The sequence below is a fragment of the Nicotiana tomentosiformis genome, chromosome 1 (assembly GCF_000390325.3).
Source record: "Nicotiana tomentosiformis chromosome 1, ASM39032v3, whole genome shotgun sequence".
Taxonomy (NCBI): domain Eukaryota; kingdom Viridiplantae; phylum Streptophyta; class Magnoliopsida; order Solanales; family Solanaceae; genus Nicotiana; species Nicotiana tomentosiformis.
Genome location: NC_090812.1, coordinates 78081268 through 78100112, shown reverse-complemented (window position 1 = coordinate 78100112; position 18845 = coordinate 78081268). Strand labels below are relative to the sequence as shown.

General features: G+C 38.1%; 2 protein-coding genes across 2 annotated transcripts; both read left to right on the top strand.

Moving 5' to 3' along the window:
* Positions 1 to 8580: 8580 nt before the first annotated feature.
* Positions 8581 to 9165, top strand: LOC108948061 (auxin-responsive protein SAUR22-like). Its single transcript, XM_018776725.3, has one exon. It carries the CDS (start codon positions 8643 to 8645, stop codon positions 8934 to 8936), a length of 294 nt encoding a protein of 97 aa, XP_018632241.1. The 5' UTR covers positions 8581 to 8642; the 3' UTR covers positions 8937 to 9165.
* An 8450-nt stretch (positions 9166 to 17615) lies between these two features.
* LOC108947877 (auxin-induced protein 15A-like) lies at positions 17616 to 18574 on the top strand. Its single transcript, XM_018776287.3, has one exon. The coding sequence runs from the start codon at positions 18092 to 18094 to the stop codon at positions 18350 to 18352; it is 261 nt and encodes an 86-aa protein (XP_018631803.1). The 5' UTR covers positions 17616 to 18091; the 3' UTR covers positions 18353 to 18574.
* The last annotated feature ends 271 nt before the right edge of the window (positions 18575 to 18845 follow it).

Genomic DNA, 18845 nt, shown 5'->3' with positions numbered 1-18845 from the left:
GTACAGACGTCTCTGTACCGATCCGCAAGACTCTACTAAACTTGCTCATGACTCGTGAGACCTATGTAACCTAGGCTCTGATACCAACTTGTCACGACCCAGAATCTCACCTGTCATGATGGCGCCTATCTCAATACTAGGCAAGCTGACAATCTCAATAAAAAATCATATCTTTTAAATTTGAAAACATAATATTTAAATTCAGCGGAAGAAATCTCACAAATATAGATATAAATACTCCCAAAACCCAATGTTACTAAGTACATGAGCATCTAATAAGAATACAAAGTCTGACTGATAAAACATTGTCTGAAAATATAGAACAATACAATAACTGAAGGAAAGAGAGTCAAGGTCAACGGACGCCAGGCAGCTACCTTGATAGTCTCCAACTGATAGCATTCTGAGATCTAATAGGCGCCGTGTCCGAAAGCACCTGAATCTGCACACGAGGTGCAGAGTGTAGTATGAGTACAACCAACTCAATAAGTAACAAGACTAACCTCTGGGCTGAAAGTAATGACGAGCTCCGCAGGTATAGTTCAATACATAAATAATGGTATAGAAATGTAGGCATACTTTCAAGTTCAACAGTTAAACTCTGTACAAGAAAAATAGATCAATATTGCATGATATGAGGAATGTGACATATCAGTGGAAAGACCTCATGTACTACCGGTCACTAATTATTCGGTCACTCGGTATGATTTATGGACAATCCAGCCCAGGGATATTCCATCCTGTATATATACACATATCGACGGACAGTCAGTCACTCAGTACCGTATAAGGCCAATACAACCCTGGGGTAATTTATCCCCAAATATAAATGATACGGACAAGATCCATATCCAGGAAAAATTCATCACAATATAAATAAGTAAGTCAAGTCCATGCCCTGGGAAGTCCATCCCGAATATATAATCATTTACGCTCACTAGGGGTGTGTACAGACTCCGGAGGGGCTCCTTCATCCCAAGCGTGATATAAAGCCAATATGGCCTACAACAGGCGGGCAGTCCCGATCCGTATAATAACAAAGCCTATAAGGCCTGTTGCAGGCGGGCAGCCCCATTCCATATAGTAATAATATATATAAAGCCAATATGGCCTGCTGCAGGCGGGCAGCCCCGATCCTATAAATATACTCACAATGGATGAACATGACTGAGTATGAAATATATATTTTTAAAACAATTAAATTTAACAGCAACACCACCATGTGGGTCCCAAAATATCGGCACATAGCCCAATCATGGCCTTTAATACGAGTCTCAGCTCAATTTTCCTAACAAGTGGAAAATGTTCGGATAATCACATGATTCTTTAATTTTACAACTTCACAAAATTTGTTCAAGTCACAATTTATATGGTGCACATCCACACGCTCGTCAACTATCGTGTGCGTCACCTCCAAACAATTTATATAACACCAAATTCGGGAATTCATACCCTCAAAACTAAGTTTAGAAGTGTTACTTACCTCAAACTGTGTAATTCTTTATTCCGCTATGCCTTTGCGTCGCGAATTGGCCTCTGAATGCCTCGAATCTACTCACAATTAATTCAATTCAGTCAATACAAATCATTGGAATTAATTCCATATGAAAGTACTAAATTTCCAACCAAAATCCAAAATTTCACCCAAAAATCGCCCGTGGGGACCACGTCTTAGAATCCGTCAAAAGTTACGAAATCCGAAAGCCCATTTAACCACGAGTCTAACCATACCAATTTTATTAAATTCCGATATCAACTCGACCCTCAAATCTTCAAATTAAACCAAGAGAGTTTTCTAAATTTTCCAACTTAATTCACCCATTAAATGTTAAAATCAACCATGAATTCGGATAATTTGACCAATATTGAGTTAAGAAGACTTACCCCGTTGTTTTCCTTGAAAATCTCTCAAATATCGCCTTTTCCCGAGCTCCAATCCGTCAAAAATAGAAAATAGGACGAAGTCCCATTTTCAGAACTTAAACATTCTGTCTAGCGAATCCTTCTTCGCGTTCGCGACCCTTGCTTCGAGTTCGCGAAGCACAAAAATGCTGCCAAACATTTCTCCTTCACGTTCGCGACCTCCTCATCGCATTCGCGAAGCCTTCCGACCTCTGCCCTTCATATTCGCGATCCACGAGCCGCGTTTGCGAAGGCTTAACGCCAGGAAGGCCCCTAGCTCCCCTTCCTTTTCGCGTTCGCGTCCGCCCACTCGCGTTCGCATAGGATTCCCCAACCTCTTCATCGCGTTCGCATCTTCTTCATCGCGTTCATGATGGGAAAATCTCGGCAGCCCACAAATCCTTCTTCGCAAACGCGTGAGACCTATCGCGTTCGCGAAGAACAACACCAGACGCCAGTTCCAGCAGTTGCAAAACAAGGAAAAATGATCCGAAACCATCCCGGAACTCACCTGAGGCCCCCGGGACCTCAACAAAATACACCAACAAGTCCTAAAATATCATTCTAACTTAGTCGAAACCTCAAATCTCATCAAACAACACTAAAACCATAAATCATATCCCAATTCAAGCTTAATGAAACTAAAAATTTTCAACTTCTACATTCGATGCCGAAACCTATCAAATCAAGTCCGATTGACCTCGAATTTTGCACACAAGTCATAAATGACATAATGGAGCTATGAAAATTTTCAGAACTGGATTCTGACTCCGATTTCAGAAAGTCAACTCCCCGATCAAACTTTCACTTAATTTTTTATTTTAGCCATTTCAAGCCTAATTTAGTTACGGGCTTCCAAATAATTTTTTCAAATACGCTCCTAAGTCTAAAATCACCATATGGAGCTATTGGAATAATCAAAAGTTTATTTTGGGGTCGTTTACATATAAGTCGACATCCGATCACTATTTTAACTTAAGCTTAAAACCTTGAAACTAAGTGTCCCACTTTATTCCAAAAACCTCACCGGACCCGAACCAATTACCCCGGCAAGTCACACAACAACTGTAAAGCACAAATTGAGTAGTAAATGGGAGAACGGGGCTGAAATACTCAAAACGACCGGCTGAGTCGTTACAGTATTACAGCCATGTTCCCCCATTTACTGCTCAATTTATTCTTTAAAGTTGTTAAATGACTTGTCGGGGTAATTAGTTTGGGTCTGGTGAGGTTTTGAAATGAATTGAGACACTTAGTCTCCAAGATAAAACTTAAGTTAAAAAGGCTGACCGGATATTTACTTATATATAAACGATCCCGGAATAGAATTTTGATGATTCTAATAACTCTGTATGATGATTTTGGACTTAGGAATGTGTTAAAAAACGTATTTGGAATTCCGTAGTTAAATTAGGCTTGAAATGACGAAAGTAGGAAATTTAAGTTTGGAAGTTTAACCGGGGAGTTGACTTTTTGATATCGGCGTCGGAATCTAGTTCTGGAAATATTTTACGTCCGTTATGTCATTTATGACTTGTGTGCAAAATTTGAGGTCAATCGGACTTGATTTGATAGGTTTCGGCATCGAATATAGAAGTTGGAATTTCTTAATTTCATTAGGCTTGAATTGGGGTGCGATTCGTGGTTTTAGTGTTGTTTGATGTGATTTGAGGCCTTAACTAAGTCCGTAATATATTTTGAGACTTATTGGTATATTCGGACGGTGTCCCAAGGGGCTCTGGTGAGTTTCAGAGTGGTTTCGGACCATTTCTAGGTCATTTTTAACTGCTGGTTTTTGGCTATAGCAGTGTGCATCGTAGAAATTTCTACTGCGCAAGGCTGACTTTGGAAGCTTATATCTCTTAATCTATAAGGAATTTGGCAATGATCCAAAAATAAAAGTTGTAGCCCTTTGTATCTAGTTTTTCAAAATTTAAAACGTTTGGCAGTTGGAGTTGGGTACAAAAATTTATAGTTGATACACTACAGGCGGTCGGGGAAGAGTTTTTGGAAGAGTTTGGTGTTTTGAGCATAAGCATGTAATGATCCAAAGGTCCATTTTTAGTTCTAGAGACCGAAATTTGATTTTGAGACTTCCGAGAGTTTGATGATGAATTATAGGAATGATCTGGAATATTTGGTCTAATTTCATCAACTCGCGATTGGGTTTTTAGCGCGAAACATGAGTTAATTGTTTAACGAGCGAAATTGATATCGCATTGAGCAAATGAGCTAATTGAGTTCCGATTGAACGACTAGGTTTGTATTATTATTTGTGACTCATAGGAACAAGAATCGTCGAATTCCGAGTTCATATGATGGAGTTAAGAGCCTTTTTAGTGAATAAATAAATTATTGGTGCAAGCAGGTTCTGGTGCGGACCTTTAGTGACAGAAAATGGACTTTTAGTGACGGGAAAAAGGCCTTTTAGCGGCCAGATTAGTGTTTTTATTGAGAAGTTTTTTTTTTTTTTTTAGCTCATTTCAATATTTTTGGGCGAAAGAACACGGGTTGAGGCAATTTTTGAGCGAGAATTCACGGAAAAACTTGAGGTAAGTCCCTTTGTGATCATTGTTAGTCAATAATTTTAAATTATTATTGAGTAATTCGACTAGATTACATATTTTTGAGGTGAAATTCGAGGATTTGGGGTCTAGGGATTTGAAAATAAGATTTGAGATTTGAAGGTCGAGTTGATATCGGAATTTGGTAAATTTGGTATGGTTGGACTCGTGGTTGAATGGGCGTTCATATTTTATAATTGTTGTCGGGTTTTGAGCGATTTTTGAGTTAAATTTTAGATTTTGTTGGAAAATTAGTATTTTCATATGGAATTAATTTCAATAATTGTATTGACTGAATCAAATTAATTGTGACTAGATATGAGGTTTTGGGAGGCCAATTCGCGAGGCAAATGCATAGCGGAGTAAAGAATTACACGGTTTGAGGTAAGCAACACTTCTAAACTTGGTTCTGAGGGTATAAATCCGTGAATTACGTGTGATGTGAATTGTTGGGGGTGACACACATGCTACTTGACGATCATGTGGGCGTGCACCATAGAAATTGTGACTTAAATAAATTCTGGGGAGTTGTAAAATTGAAGAATCATATTATTATCCGCATATTCTCCTCGTGTTAGAGGAATTGAGCTGAGACTTGTATTAAAGATCATGTTTAGGCTACGTGCCGATATTTTGGGATGATAGAGTCGTGTTTCTGTTGAATTTAATTGTTTAAAAAAAATATATATTTCATACTCAGTCATGTTCATCCATTATGAGGATATTTATGGGATCGAGCTGTGCATCGCAGCAGGCCATATCGGCTTTATATATATTATTATTATTATTATGTGGATCGGGGCTGCCCACTTGCAGCAGGCCTTACAGGCTTTATTATTATATGGATCGGGGTTGCCCGCCTACAGCAGTCCATATCGGCTTTATATCACGGTTGGGCTAAAGGAGGCCCTCCGGAGTCTGCACCCCCCACAATGAGCGTAGATGATTTATATTCGGGATGGACTTCCTAGGGCATGGACTTGCCTTACTTATTTATATATGTTCGGGATGGACTTCCCAGTGCAGGGACTTGCCTTATTTATTTATGATTGTGATGACTTTTCCCTGGATATGGATCTTGTCCGAGTCATTTATATTTTGGGATAACTTTACCTCTGGGCTGGATTGGCCTTGTATGGTACTGAGTCACTGATTGGAAATTGATATATATATATATATATATATATATATATATATATATATATATGGATCTTCCCTGGGCTGGATTGGCCATATACAGTACTGAGTTTAATTGTTGAATTTGAAAGCATGCCTACATTTATGTACTATTATTTCTATACTAGACTGTACCTGCTGAGCTTGTCACTACTTTCAGCCCAAAGATTAGTCTTGTTACTTATTAAGTTGGTTGTACTCATACTACACTCTGCATCTCGTATGCAGATCCAGGTGCTTCCAGACACGATGACTGTTAGATCTCAGAGTGTTATCAGTTGGAGACTATCAAGGCAGTTGCCCGACGTTCACTGACCTTGACTCTCTCTTCCTTTCAGTAATTGTATTGTTCTATGTTTTCAGACAATATTTTTATCAGTCAGACTTGTTATCATTTAGATACTCATGTACTCTATGACACTGGGTTTTGGGAGTGTTTTGTATCTGTAATCGTGAGTTTTTTTTTAATGGAATTTAAATATCATGTTTTCAAACTCAAAAGAAATTATGGTTTTATTGAGGTTGTCGACTTGTCTAGTATTGAGATAGGCGCCATCACGACATGCGGATTTTGGGTCATGACATCATCCCTAGGAGAAAAAGTTTTAAGTACCTTGGGTCTATTATTCAGGGAGATAGGGAGATTGATGAAGATGTCACACATCGTATTGGGGCGGGATGGATGAAATGGAGACTCGCTTCCGGTATTTTGTGTGACAAGAAGGTGCCACAGAAACTTAAAGGTAAGTTCTACAGAGTGGCGGTCAAACCGACGATGTTGTATGGGACTGAGTGTTGGCCAGTCAAGATCGCTCATGTCCAGAAGATGAAAGTAGCAGAGATGAGGATGTTGAGATGGATGTGCGGGCACACTAGATTAGATAGGACTAGAAATGAGGTTATTCACGACAAGGTGGGTGTGGCCCCTATTGAGGACAAGATGCGGGAAGCGCGACTTAGGTGGTTTGGTCATATGAAGAGAAGGAACACAGACGCCTCGGTGAGAAGGTGTGAGAGGTTGACATTGGAGGGCCTACGGAGAGGTAGAGGTAGGACAAAGAAGAGGTGGGAAAAGGTGATTAGGCAAGACATAGCGCAACTTCAGCTGACCAAGGACATGACCCTTGATAGAAAGGTATGGAGGTCGAGGATTAAGGTAGTAGAGTAGGTAGTCTAGAGTGTTCTTAACAGTAGTATCGGCACACAATCTCGCTTTCTGTTGATAGTAGGTTTTTATTGACTAACCGTTATTTTCTTTCATTGTGATCACCTTACTATCTTGTTGTCTTTATTCTGCTTTTTATATGGATTTTTTGGATTGTCCTTTCTTGTCTATATTTTCATTAATGTGGTGGTTATGCTTTCCTGAGCCGAGGGTATATTGGAAACAATCTCTCTATCCTCACAAGATAGGGGTAAGGTCTGGATATACATTACCCTGCCCAGACCCAACAGTGTGGGATAATACTGGGTAATCAACAGAAGGTAACTTATTAGTATATAATTGGGGGCTATATGGAACTACATGATGCAAATTGATACATCATTTCAGAAAGTGGAAATAACGGCTTTCAATTGCCAAGTCACATGCATGTGAGCAGTTATTTCCGCATAGGAAAACAATTATTTGAACGTCAGAGACACTTGCGCCAAAAATAGTAATCTTCAGGTAAATGACTTGACAGCTACATGTACTTGTAAGGACGTGCAATTTGCAGATAACTGCAATGGATATATGAAAAGATTAAGCAGGCGAGGGCAGGTATGGGAGTTGCAATTTGATACATATATATAAAAGAATTTTTTTCCATATTGAAATAATTACATAAATTAAGGAGGGCAACATCAATCTTTTACATTTTAGGGCTCAAGATGTTGGTACATATTTGGTCTATGTTTGACACAAACATTAATGCGGTATTTACACAAATAGCTAGCCGAATTCATTATTTACTTTTCATAGTCAATATATAGAAATTATGCACATATTATACATAAATTATATATATATATTATACATAAGCCAACTATTTTTAGTTTAAGCTGTTCGTGAACTATCATATGAATTAATTAACATGTCCAAAGTGGGAAACAATAGGGAATGGTGTGGGAAACAATTAGGAATGGTGGTGTAGTCATAAGCTTACGACCACCGCCAACCAAGAAAGCCACTGTTAAAGTTCTTATTATCTGCTACAGTCCATTTTATACTTCCTCCTACTACTTTATAATAGTTTTTCTATGTTATTGCGCGTAACTCGCAGTTCTTGAGGAAACTCAAAGCTATAGAGTATGGTACATAAAGATTTTATGAGTGCTGCAAGACTATTCATAGTAAAAATAATTTGGTCTTTAATATTTTCAATTTAGAAAATTAAAAAAAGCTTTAATTATTTTTTTCAGTTTTACACTCTTACTACTCCAAGAAGACACATATAATCATTAGTTACTCATTTAGGAAAGAAATATAGATAATTTTGCAAAATAACCCTTATGACTAATATTATTGAAATTTTAGTAGTGAGTATACCAATATTTTAAACAACATATAAAAAGGTTCGGAGGGATTAACAATTATGACTAGTGGCCTCATGGTACTTACCAGTTAGTACCTTTTCCAGAGTTTCTGCATTGTAGGAACTGAAATTCACACAATTATTTGTTAAAAGCTTTCCATTATACAAGACCACCTATTTCCGAGGCATCAATCTTTTGAATTGTACATCAGCCTAGAATTAAATATAGGAAAACGAGTGAGCTCTTTTGCCACTTCAGGCTGATGCATTCACAAGAATTAATTATGTAAATTTAAATGTCTTTATGTGAAGTAGGGACCTATAGCCCATAACAACAGTTGAACTGCGGTGGCAACATATGCAAGCCGCGCGCTAATATAAATAGAACATTTCAAGTGCAAACTTATCAAACACCAATACTTCAATTCAATCTTATTATCAAACACCAATACTACTTAGGTACATTCAATAACAAAAAGTGATCATGGGTATTCGTTTGCTAAATATGATTTCCAGTGTCAAGCAATTCCACAAACTGCACTCTATTCTAACTAGGAATCATTCAGATGTTCCAAAAGGACATTTTGCAGTTTACGTAGGAGAGACAGAGAAGAATCGGTACGTCGTTCCCATTGCATACTTGAATCAAGCTTCGTTCCAGGAATTGCTTTTGAAAGCAGAGGAAGAGTTTGGGTTTCAACATCCTATGGGTGGTCTCACTTTACCATGCAATGAGAATGCATTTTTTCATGTCACTTCTCAATTGAACAGTTTATGATCATATGAAATGAAGCAGCATTCTATAGACTCACTAGATCAGAGCTTAGGATTTTTCTGTTTCATTTTTTATTTTTTATTTTTTCCTCTTGCCACGCGAAGCAAGAGCTGTAAACTTATATACAAAGCCTTTTCTACCGGTTCATATTGTTGATAGAACTGGAAAGGAAAGCGTATAATCAAACTTTAACTATGTTGTCTTTGAAAATGGAATGCCTAATTCATTGAAATTGTATCTGCAGAGAGCAAACCAGTACTTCACATTGTGCAATGGAACTGCGCAAGTAGCATTTATTGACTGTGTTATAATTCCATTAATAGAAAGAAATATGATTTGCCTTGTGAAAATCACCTATACACCTTTCTAAATTAGTACACCTAAGCTATTTTATACCTTAGAGTCAGAAGAAATCAGCATTTGCATCAGTTTTGAATGCACAAAGTTTAAGGATATATCTTCATAGGTACCAGGTTTGTTAAATCATTAAAACTTCTTAACAGAACTTATCATGTTTAGACATCACTAAATGTCTTTAACCAAAGATGGACCCCCGGAGTTTCGTATCACTTATCCAACAATTCAAGTTGTCATTGTCTCATTGATCCTTGGACAAGCGACTTTATTCATTCATAGTGCTCTAGTCTTGTTGGGGGGGGGGGGGGGTCGCTTTTCAATTATGAGGAAGTAGTAGGACCTGATGTTTTCTTCAGCAAGTATATGGTCTAAGTACTTTGACAATTAATGAATTGGAAAGCAAATCCATATGATGTTTCATATGCAATTGTCTCTCAACAGTTATAAAGATTTTCCTTTCATTTATATTATTTATTTCTGGCGCTTTTGAGGAGCAAGAAACAGTTTTTCTCCCAGAAAAGAAGAATTTCATTGGGGTTTAACCCCCTTTAAAGCTACAGAATATAGAAATAGGTGTACATCATTGGTCTATGTTAAAGAGTAAAACCCTTTATCTTGGAAAATTCAGTTCAAGAAAAAAAGGCATCATTAAACTGAAACTTTGTGCTGGGAACTCCAACTTCATTCTTTTCTGATCTCAGTTGTTACTTTAGCTGAGCAAGATTAGCACAAGAATAGATGACCTTTGTATATGTGATGTGTTTTAAATGCCAACAGAGTGGAAATGTCAATAGGGCGCGCAAATGTTCTGCGCTAGTCCTACTATTACCAAATTAGTGTGGGTCATCCCATAAATTAAGGAAGATAACTTTCTTGTCTTGTCTTGTCTTTTCTTTTGCATTGTCAAATATGGTAGGTTGGAGAAGGAAAATGTCAAATTGTTAGGCGGAACAAAGAAAAAATCAATCAATCCTTCATTCTGATTGGTTGAAGAGGTAGGCTATTTCTCCTATAAAAGGAGAGCTTCGTCTTCTTCATTTCACCACACAGAAAGAGAAGCAACACAGTAGTTGCGGAGAGTATTTCTTAGGCATTGTGAGAAATAGATTGTGTAGAGGAAAATAGAGAGTGAGCGATGTTATAGTGAGGTGAAAATATCAAAAGAGAGTTATTTCTTTTGAGTGTTGTACTGGACTTTGGAGTATTTTACTTGGACTTACAAAGTGTAAAATTCCTTGCTATAGAGATATTAGTTGCTCGTCTCGGGGCCGTGATTTTTTTCCTTATTCAAAAGGATTTTCCACGTATAAATCTTGGTGTCGTAGTCACTCTTTTATTCTTGTTAATTACCGTATCTCGATGCTACGTTATTATTTCGCTTTTATTACTGTGAATATTATTTATGTAAGGGGTTTATTCCCAACAACTGGTATCAGAGCACATGTTCTGCTCGTTCACAGAAATACTATTCATTGTCGGTAGTACTATACTCAGTGAAAAATAAAAATGTCCGAAGTAAAGTACAAGGTAGCAAACTTTAATGGAGATAGCGGTTTCTCAACATGGCAAAGAATGATGGGAGATTGATAATTGGCTTAATGTATGCATATTTTGATATATATCACCTCACATTTTGCTCATGTCTCGACGATTTGAGATGTTTAATATGATTATTTGTGCCAATTTTTGGTATTTCTATGTGTAGGGATCATTCGGATGCAATTTGGGACGAAAGAGCGCGAATTGGAGCGAAATCGGGACAAAAACGCAAAAAGTGAAATTTGAGGGCCACAGCGAGCGTGGGACACTCGCTGTGGCACAATTTACAGCAGCCAAAATATTTGAGCGCCATGGCCAGCGCCCCACGCTCACCTGGACGCTCAAGACGGGAAAGTGTCCTTTTTCGACTAGGACTCGGTTATTTTGACCCCTAGACGCCCCCAACTCATATAAAAGCCAACCTAAACCTATTTTAAAAAGGGGGAGGACGTTTTTGAGAGGAAAACACAAGCACAGAGCCGCCGCGGAGGCCGGAATTCATCAAGTTCCATCTTTCTCCTACCAAACTTAGTAAATTTTATGTTTCTTTGTATGATTTGTTATTTGGCTACCATGTCTATGTGGAGCTAAACTTCACGTTCTAGAGTTGTGGTTCTTTCATGACTATTGTTATTCGGATATTGATTTTGCCTTCTTGATTTATCATATGGGTTTATTTATTCAATCTTGCACTTAATTATTTAATTGCTTGATCACCAATTGAATACTATCTACGAATCTAGAATTGAACTCGAAAGTGGAAATTCTAGATTGCATATAGGATTGAGTAGAGCAAGTTCTTGAACTCGGACATCGGGGAACGGATTCGTGATTAGGATAGACATATACCTAATTGCCTTGCTTGGTTGATTTACAGGAATTATAAATGCGTTCTTGATGATTCTAACTCCATAGACATATAGGCGTTAGGTCAGCTTGAATAGGCGAGTAAGAACTCGACAGATTCTTATGAGCAATATTAACCCTGTCAACCAATAAGCTAGATAAATTAGTCGGTCGATTCAATTGAAGAATACAATAGGATTGTTAGATATCCCATAACCCTAGATCGTTTTCATTATATTGATATCATAAAAATCTGCTCTTTCTCTGTTCAAAGTTCATTATTTATATTTTTTTATTTAATTAGTTTAGAATCAAATATTTTTAGGTTTAATTCTTGTTTAGATAATTAGGATAGTCTAATTTAGTTAATAGTTAATCACAAGTCCTCGTGGGTTCGACATCTGACTTTTAGTCACTTTATTACTTGACGACCACGTATACTTGCGTGTGCGTTTAGCTGCAACAGAGATCTGCTTATCCAACAAGGACTACACAAGGTACTATATGTTGATGCCAAAATGCCTGATACCATGAAAGCTGAGGATTGGGGTGACTTGGATAAAAGGGTTGCCAGTGCAATACTTATTAGATAATGTGGTAAATAATATCATTGATGAAGACACCGCACGTGGTATTTGGACAAGGTTGGAAAGCCTATACATGCCCAAAACGCTAAAAAATAAATTATACCTGAAGAAGCAGCTATACGCCCTACACATGGGTGAAGGTACGAATTTTTGTCACATTTAATAATCACACAGCTCGCCAATCTCGGAGCAAAAATCGAGGAAGAAGATAAAGCCATCTTGCTGTTGAACTCGTTGCCATCTTCGTACGATAATCTAGTAACAATCATCCTGCACGGTAAGACTACCATTGAGTTGAAAGATGTCACATCAGCTCTTTTACTCAATAAGAAGATGAGAAAGGAGCCTGAAAATCAAGGACATGCTCTCATCACAGAAGGTAGAGGCAAGAGTTATCAAAGGAATTCGAGCAACTATGGTAGATCCGGAGCTCGTGGGAAGTCTAAGAACTGATCCAAATCAAGAGCTAGAAATTGCTACAATTGTGATCAACTAGGTCACTTCAAAATAGATTGCCCAAATCCAAGGAAGGGAAAAGGTGAAACTAGTGTCTAGAAGAATGACAATAACACAACTGCTATGGTGCAAAACAATGATAATGTTGTCCTCTATATAAATGAAGAAGAGGAATGCATGCACTTATCAGGCCCAGAGTCGGAATGGGTGGTTAATACAACAACATCTTACCATGCCACACCGGTAAGAGATCTTTTTTACAGATATGTAACAGGTGATTTCGTCCTTGTGAGAATGGGTAACACAAGTTACTCAAAGATTGCGGAGATTGGTGACATTTGTATCAAGATAAATGTCGGATGCACATTGGTTCTGAAGGACGTGCGACATGTACCTGATCTGCGGATGAACTTGATCTCGAAAATTGCTTTAGACTGAGATGGATACGAGAACTATTTTACAAATCAAAAGTGGAGACTCACCAAGGGATCATTGGTGATTGCAAAGGGAGTTGCTCATGGCACGTTGTACAGGACAAATGCAGAAATATGCCAAGGTGAATTGAACGCGGCACAAGATGTGATTTCTGCAGATTTGTGGCACAAAAGAATGGGTCATATGAGCGAGAAGGGATTGTAGATTCTTGCCAAGAAATCACTCATTTCTTATGCCAAATGTACAATGGTAAAACCATGTGACTACTGTTTATTTGGTAAGCAGCATAGAGTCTCATTTCAGACATTGTCTGAAAGAAAATTGAATATACTTGATTTGGTATATTCTGATATTTGTGGTCCAATGGAAATTGAATCGATGGGCGGTAACAAATTTTTTGTTACTTTTATTGATGATGCTTCACGAAAATTATGGGTTTATATTTTGAAAACCAAAGATCATGTGTTTCAAATTTTCCAGAAGTTTCATGCTATAGTGAAAAGGGAGATATGCCAAAAGCTAAAGCGTCTCCGAAGTGACAATGGAGGTGAGTACACTTCAAGGGAATTTGAAGAGTACTGTTCCAACCATGGGATCATACATGAAAAGACAGTTCCTGGAACCCCACAACACAAAGGTGTAGCCGAAAGGATGAATCGCACCATTGTGGATAAGGTAAGAAGCATGCTCAGAATGGCTAAACTGCCTTAAGTCATTCTGGGGTGAAGCAGTTTAGACAGCCTGTTGCCTGATCAATAGGAGTCCATCAGTTCTGTTGGCGCTTGATATCCCAGAGAGAGTTTGGACCAACAAGGAGGTGTCTTACTCGCATGTGAAGGTGTTCGGTTGCAAGACTTTTGCACATGTACCAAAGGAGCAGAGAATAAAGCTGGATGATAAATTTGTTCCTTGCATATTCATCGGATATGGAGATGAAGAATTCGGATACAGATTGTGGGATCCCGTAAAGAAGAAGGCCATCAGAAGCAGAGATGTAGTCTTCCGAGAAAGTGAAGTTGGAACTGCTGATGATATGCCAGAGAAGGCCAATAATAGTATTATTCCTAACCTTGTTACTATGCCTTTTACTTCTAACAATCCCACAAGTGCAGAAAGTACGACCGACGAGGTTGCTGAGCAGAGGGAGCAACCAGGTGAGGTTATTGAGCAGGGAGAGCAACTTGATGATGATGTCGAGCAAGTGGATCACCCCACTCAGGGAGAAGAACAACCTCAACCTCTGAGGAGATCAGAAAGGCCAAGGGTAGAGTCATGCATATACCCTTTCACGGAGTATGTCCTCATCAGTTATGAGGGGGAGCCAGGAAGTCTTAAGGAGGTGATGTCCCATCCAGAAAAGAACCAGTGGATGAAAGCCATGCAAGAGGAGATGGAATCTTTGTAGAAAAATGGCACGTACAAGCTGGTTGAACTTTCAAAGGGTAAAAGACCACTCAAATGTAAGTAGGTCTTTAAACTCAAGAAAGATGAAAATGGCAAGCTGGTCAGATACAAAGCTCGATTGGTGGTAAAAGGCTTTGAGCAGAAGAAAGGCTTTGATTTTGACGAATTTTTCTCACCTGTTGTCCAAATGACTTCTATTCGAACAATCTTGAGCTTAGCAGCTAGCCTAGATCTTGAAGCGGAGCAGTTGGACGTGAAAACTACATTTCTTCACAGAGATTTGGAAGAGGAGATCTATATGGAGCAGCCAGAAGGATTTGAAGTAGCTGAAAGGAAACACATGGTGTGCAAACTAAATAAGAGTCTTTATGGGTTGAAGCAGGCACCAAGGCAGTGGTACAAGAAGTTTGACTCATTCATGAAAAGTCAAACTTACACAAAGACATATTCTGATCCATGTGTATACTTCAAAAGATTTTCTGAAAATAACTTTATTATATTGTTGTTGTATGTGGACGACATGTTAATTGTAGGAAAAGATAAGGGGTTGATCGCAAAGTTGAAGGGAGATTTGTCCAAGTCATTTGATATGAAGGACTTGGGCTGAGCACAACAAATTCTGGGTATGAAGATAGTTCGAGAGTGAACAAGCAGAAAGTTGTGGCTGTCTCAGGAGAAGTACATTGAACGTGTACTGGAACGCTTCAACATGATGAATGCTAAGCCAGTCAGCACACCTCTTGGTAGTCATCTAAAGTTGAGCAAGAAGATGTGTCCTACAAGTGTGGAGGAGAAAGGGAACATGGCTAGAGTTTCTTATTCTTCATCAGTCGGAAGCTTGATGTATGTAATGGTATGCACCAGACCTGATATTGCTCATGCAGTTGGTATTGTTAGCTGATTCCTTGAAAATCCTGGAAAGGAACATTGGCAAGCAGTCAAGTGGATACTCAGGTACCTGAGAGGTACCACGGGAGATTGTTTATGCTTTGGAGGATCTCATCCAATCTTGAAGGGCTATACAGATGCTGATATGGCAAGTGACATTGATAACACAAAATCCACTACTGGATATTTGTTTATATTTTCAGGGGGAGCTATATTATGGCAGTCTAAATTGCAGAAGTGTGTTGCACTTTCAACAACTGAAGTAGAGTACATTGCTGTTGCAGAAGTTGGCAAGAAGATGGTATGCCTCAAGCGGTTTCTTCAAGAGCTGGAATTGTATCAAAAGGAGTATGTTATCTATTGTGACAGTCAAAGTGCAATAGACTTGAGCAAGAACTCCATGTATCATGCAAAAACAAAGCATATAGATGTGAGATATCATTAGATTCGTGAGCAGGTGGAGAACGAATCTTTACAGGTCAAAAAGATTCACACGATTGAAAATCCTGCTGATATGTTGACCAAGGTGGTACCAAGAGGCAAGTTCGAGCTATGCAAAAAATTTGTCGGCATGCACTCAAACTAGAAGACAGTGCTACCTCCTTCAGGTGAATGGTACTGGAAGGGGAGCTTTGTGGGGTTCATCCCATAAATTAAGGAAGATAACTTTCTTCCTTTGATTGGCAGCCATATTTTCTTTTGCATTGTCAAATATGGTAGGCTGTAGAAGGAAAATGTCAAATTGTTAGGCGGAAGAAAGAAAACATTTACATCAACCAATCTTTCATTCTGATTGGTTGAAGAGGTAGGCTATTTCTCCTATAAAAGGAGAGCTTCGGCTTCTTCATTTCACCACACAGGAAGAAAAGCAACACAATAGTTGCAGAGAGTATTTCTCAAGCATTGTGAGAAATAAACTGTGTAGAGGAAAATAGAGAGTGAGCGATATAATAGTGAGGTGGAAATATCAAAAGAGAGTTATTTCTTTTGAGTATTGTAGTGGTCTTTGGAGTATTTTACTCGGACCTACAAAGTGTAAAATTCCTTGCTATAGTGATATTAGTTGCTCGTCTCGGGGCCGTGATTTTTTCTCTTATTCAAAAGGATTTTTCACGTAAAAATCTTGGTATCGTAGTCACTCTTTTATTCTTGTTAATTACCGTATTTCGGTGCTACGTTATTATTCCGCTTTTATTACTGTGAATATTATTTCTGTAAGGGGTTTATTCCCGACAACTAGTACCTTAACAATTTTGCAAACTGCTGTTATGACGAGAAAGTTATTAAATCAGTCCAAATTGGATTGGGGATCTCCAGCTCACACCAAAATTGGTGCATTATCAGAGAAATTTGAGGGGGCGTTTAGTTGATTGTTGAAAGCTTTTTATAACCTGAGATCAGTGTTTTGCTTTATGATTAAGTCATTGCAGTGGACAGCTTAGGACTGAAGATATGTACATATTGGTCTTTGGTCACGGGTTCGAGCCATGTAAACAGCCTCTTGCAGAAATTCAAGGTAAGGCTGCGTACGATAGACCCTTGTGGTTCGGCCCTTCCCCGAACCCCGCGCATTACGAGAGTTTAGTGCATCGGGCTGCCCTTTTAGGTTACTAAACCATACAGGCCATAGCGTTGGCTGTCCATAAATTCTTAGAAACCTAAGTTTGGTATATGAATTTAGATTCTCAATTGAAAAAAGTGCTGTTCAAAGTCAGCTCATCATTCGATTTATAAAATCTGATCAATTCAAGGTGCACTGTCAGTTCGATTTTCTTGAAAAGTTTAAGCCAGCATGTTATTCTTGTGGATTAGTACTAGTCCACTATCATAATATCTTCACCACATTAAAGATAAGCTTCTATATTCTTAAGTACTGAGGTCCACACATGCTCTGCAGTAGCACAACACAAGTAGACACTGGTTGGTTTTGTTCTTCTTTGACCACAAACATTGCAGGTCCTATGACCATCTTATTGATTTATGAAACTGGAAAAATTATAATAAACTTTATCCAATTCTCTATTATTATTTCCATTTGTATAACATCCTAATTTCACCATTTTATAAAGTACTCAACTGAAGCACCACTTGGAACCATAAGATTAGTTTTTTGGTCATAAGAACCAACTTGTATCCTGAGCCATCGCCTTAGCACTATGGACGATCAGATATTTTGTCTAAAATTCTCAGGATATGCCCCTCATAGATTCAGATTTCATGATTAGTCATTGGAATAGTGACCACAACTTGTTGATTAAACATCAAGAAATGGCTCCAGGTGGTCCCTAACTAAACCATTTTCAAGAAGATGAGGTTTCCATCTATTATTTGTTGTGAATATCAGTAGGACCTTCTGCTTTAGACTAATTCCAAAGTCTAGATAGTATGATAATGAGTTGGAAGGCAAAGCCGTGTGATACTTCAGGTGCTATTGTCTTAAGCTGGTTCCCACATATTACCTAATCAATGCAAATTACTAGGATTCTACAACTTGTCATTGCCCTATCTATATAAACACATACAAAAAAGAGTTCACCATAACAGCTCTCAGAAAAACTGAAACCACACAAAGCTTTTCTCTGATCTCAAGATCCTTACTAAGTATTATCTTTCCTTATTTTCTCATCTGTATTGAGCTAAGCAACAATGGCTATTCGTATGCCTAGTATAATCAAGAAGACATCTACAACTGGAGATGTTCCAAAGGGACATTTTGTTGTTTATGTTGGGGAGAAACAAAAGAAGAGATTTGTGATCCCATTATCATTCTTGAGTCAACCGGCATTTCAAGACTTGCTTAGCCAAGCTGAGGAAGAATTTGGCTTTGATCATCCAATGGGTGGTCTCACAATTCCCTGTAGCGAGGATTTGTTCATCGATCTTACTTCTCGCTTGTGTAGGATCTGAGGCTTTTGCTTTCACAGTTTTGTAAAGAACTAACCTGGATTTCCAGCTTGTACATTAGAACAGTTAGGTAAAGACACATAATTTATACGATATAACTGAAAATTAGATAAAGAGAGTTACTGTTAGCTGCAACAGTAGATCCCAATTGAATGAAATTTTGTAAAGAGACAAGCATCATATTCTTTAGCAAATGAAATCCGTTCAGATTCATTCTTTAGCCAATTGGTTTTTCAGTGTCCTTGTTGGATAAATTTCTTATCAAGACTCCATTTTCTCCACAACATGAGAATTGGACCTTCTAAAGTGCTAAAGTCTATGTTAATTAACTCTAAAGAAAACACCTTATCTGTGACCTTATCCTGAACACTGAAATATTTTTGGTAATGACAATGAACAAACTTTAAAATATGAAAGAAGTGACATAAAAATATCACACTCCACCTGAATTTTCCTTCTCTGCTCTTCTTAAAAACAAATCTCTTGCTTGGTTAAT

What these genes read in the sequence shown, in the direction of transcription:
- LOC108947877 (XM_018776287.3), top strand. Translation starts at nt 18,092, where the DNA reads ATGGCTATTCGTATGCCTAGTATAATCAAGAAGACATCTACAACTGGA.
- LOC108948061 (XM_018776725.3), top strand. Translation starts at nt 8,643, where the DNA reads ATGGGTATTCGTTTGCTAAATATGATTTCCAGTGTCAAGCAATTCCAC.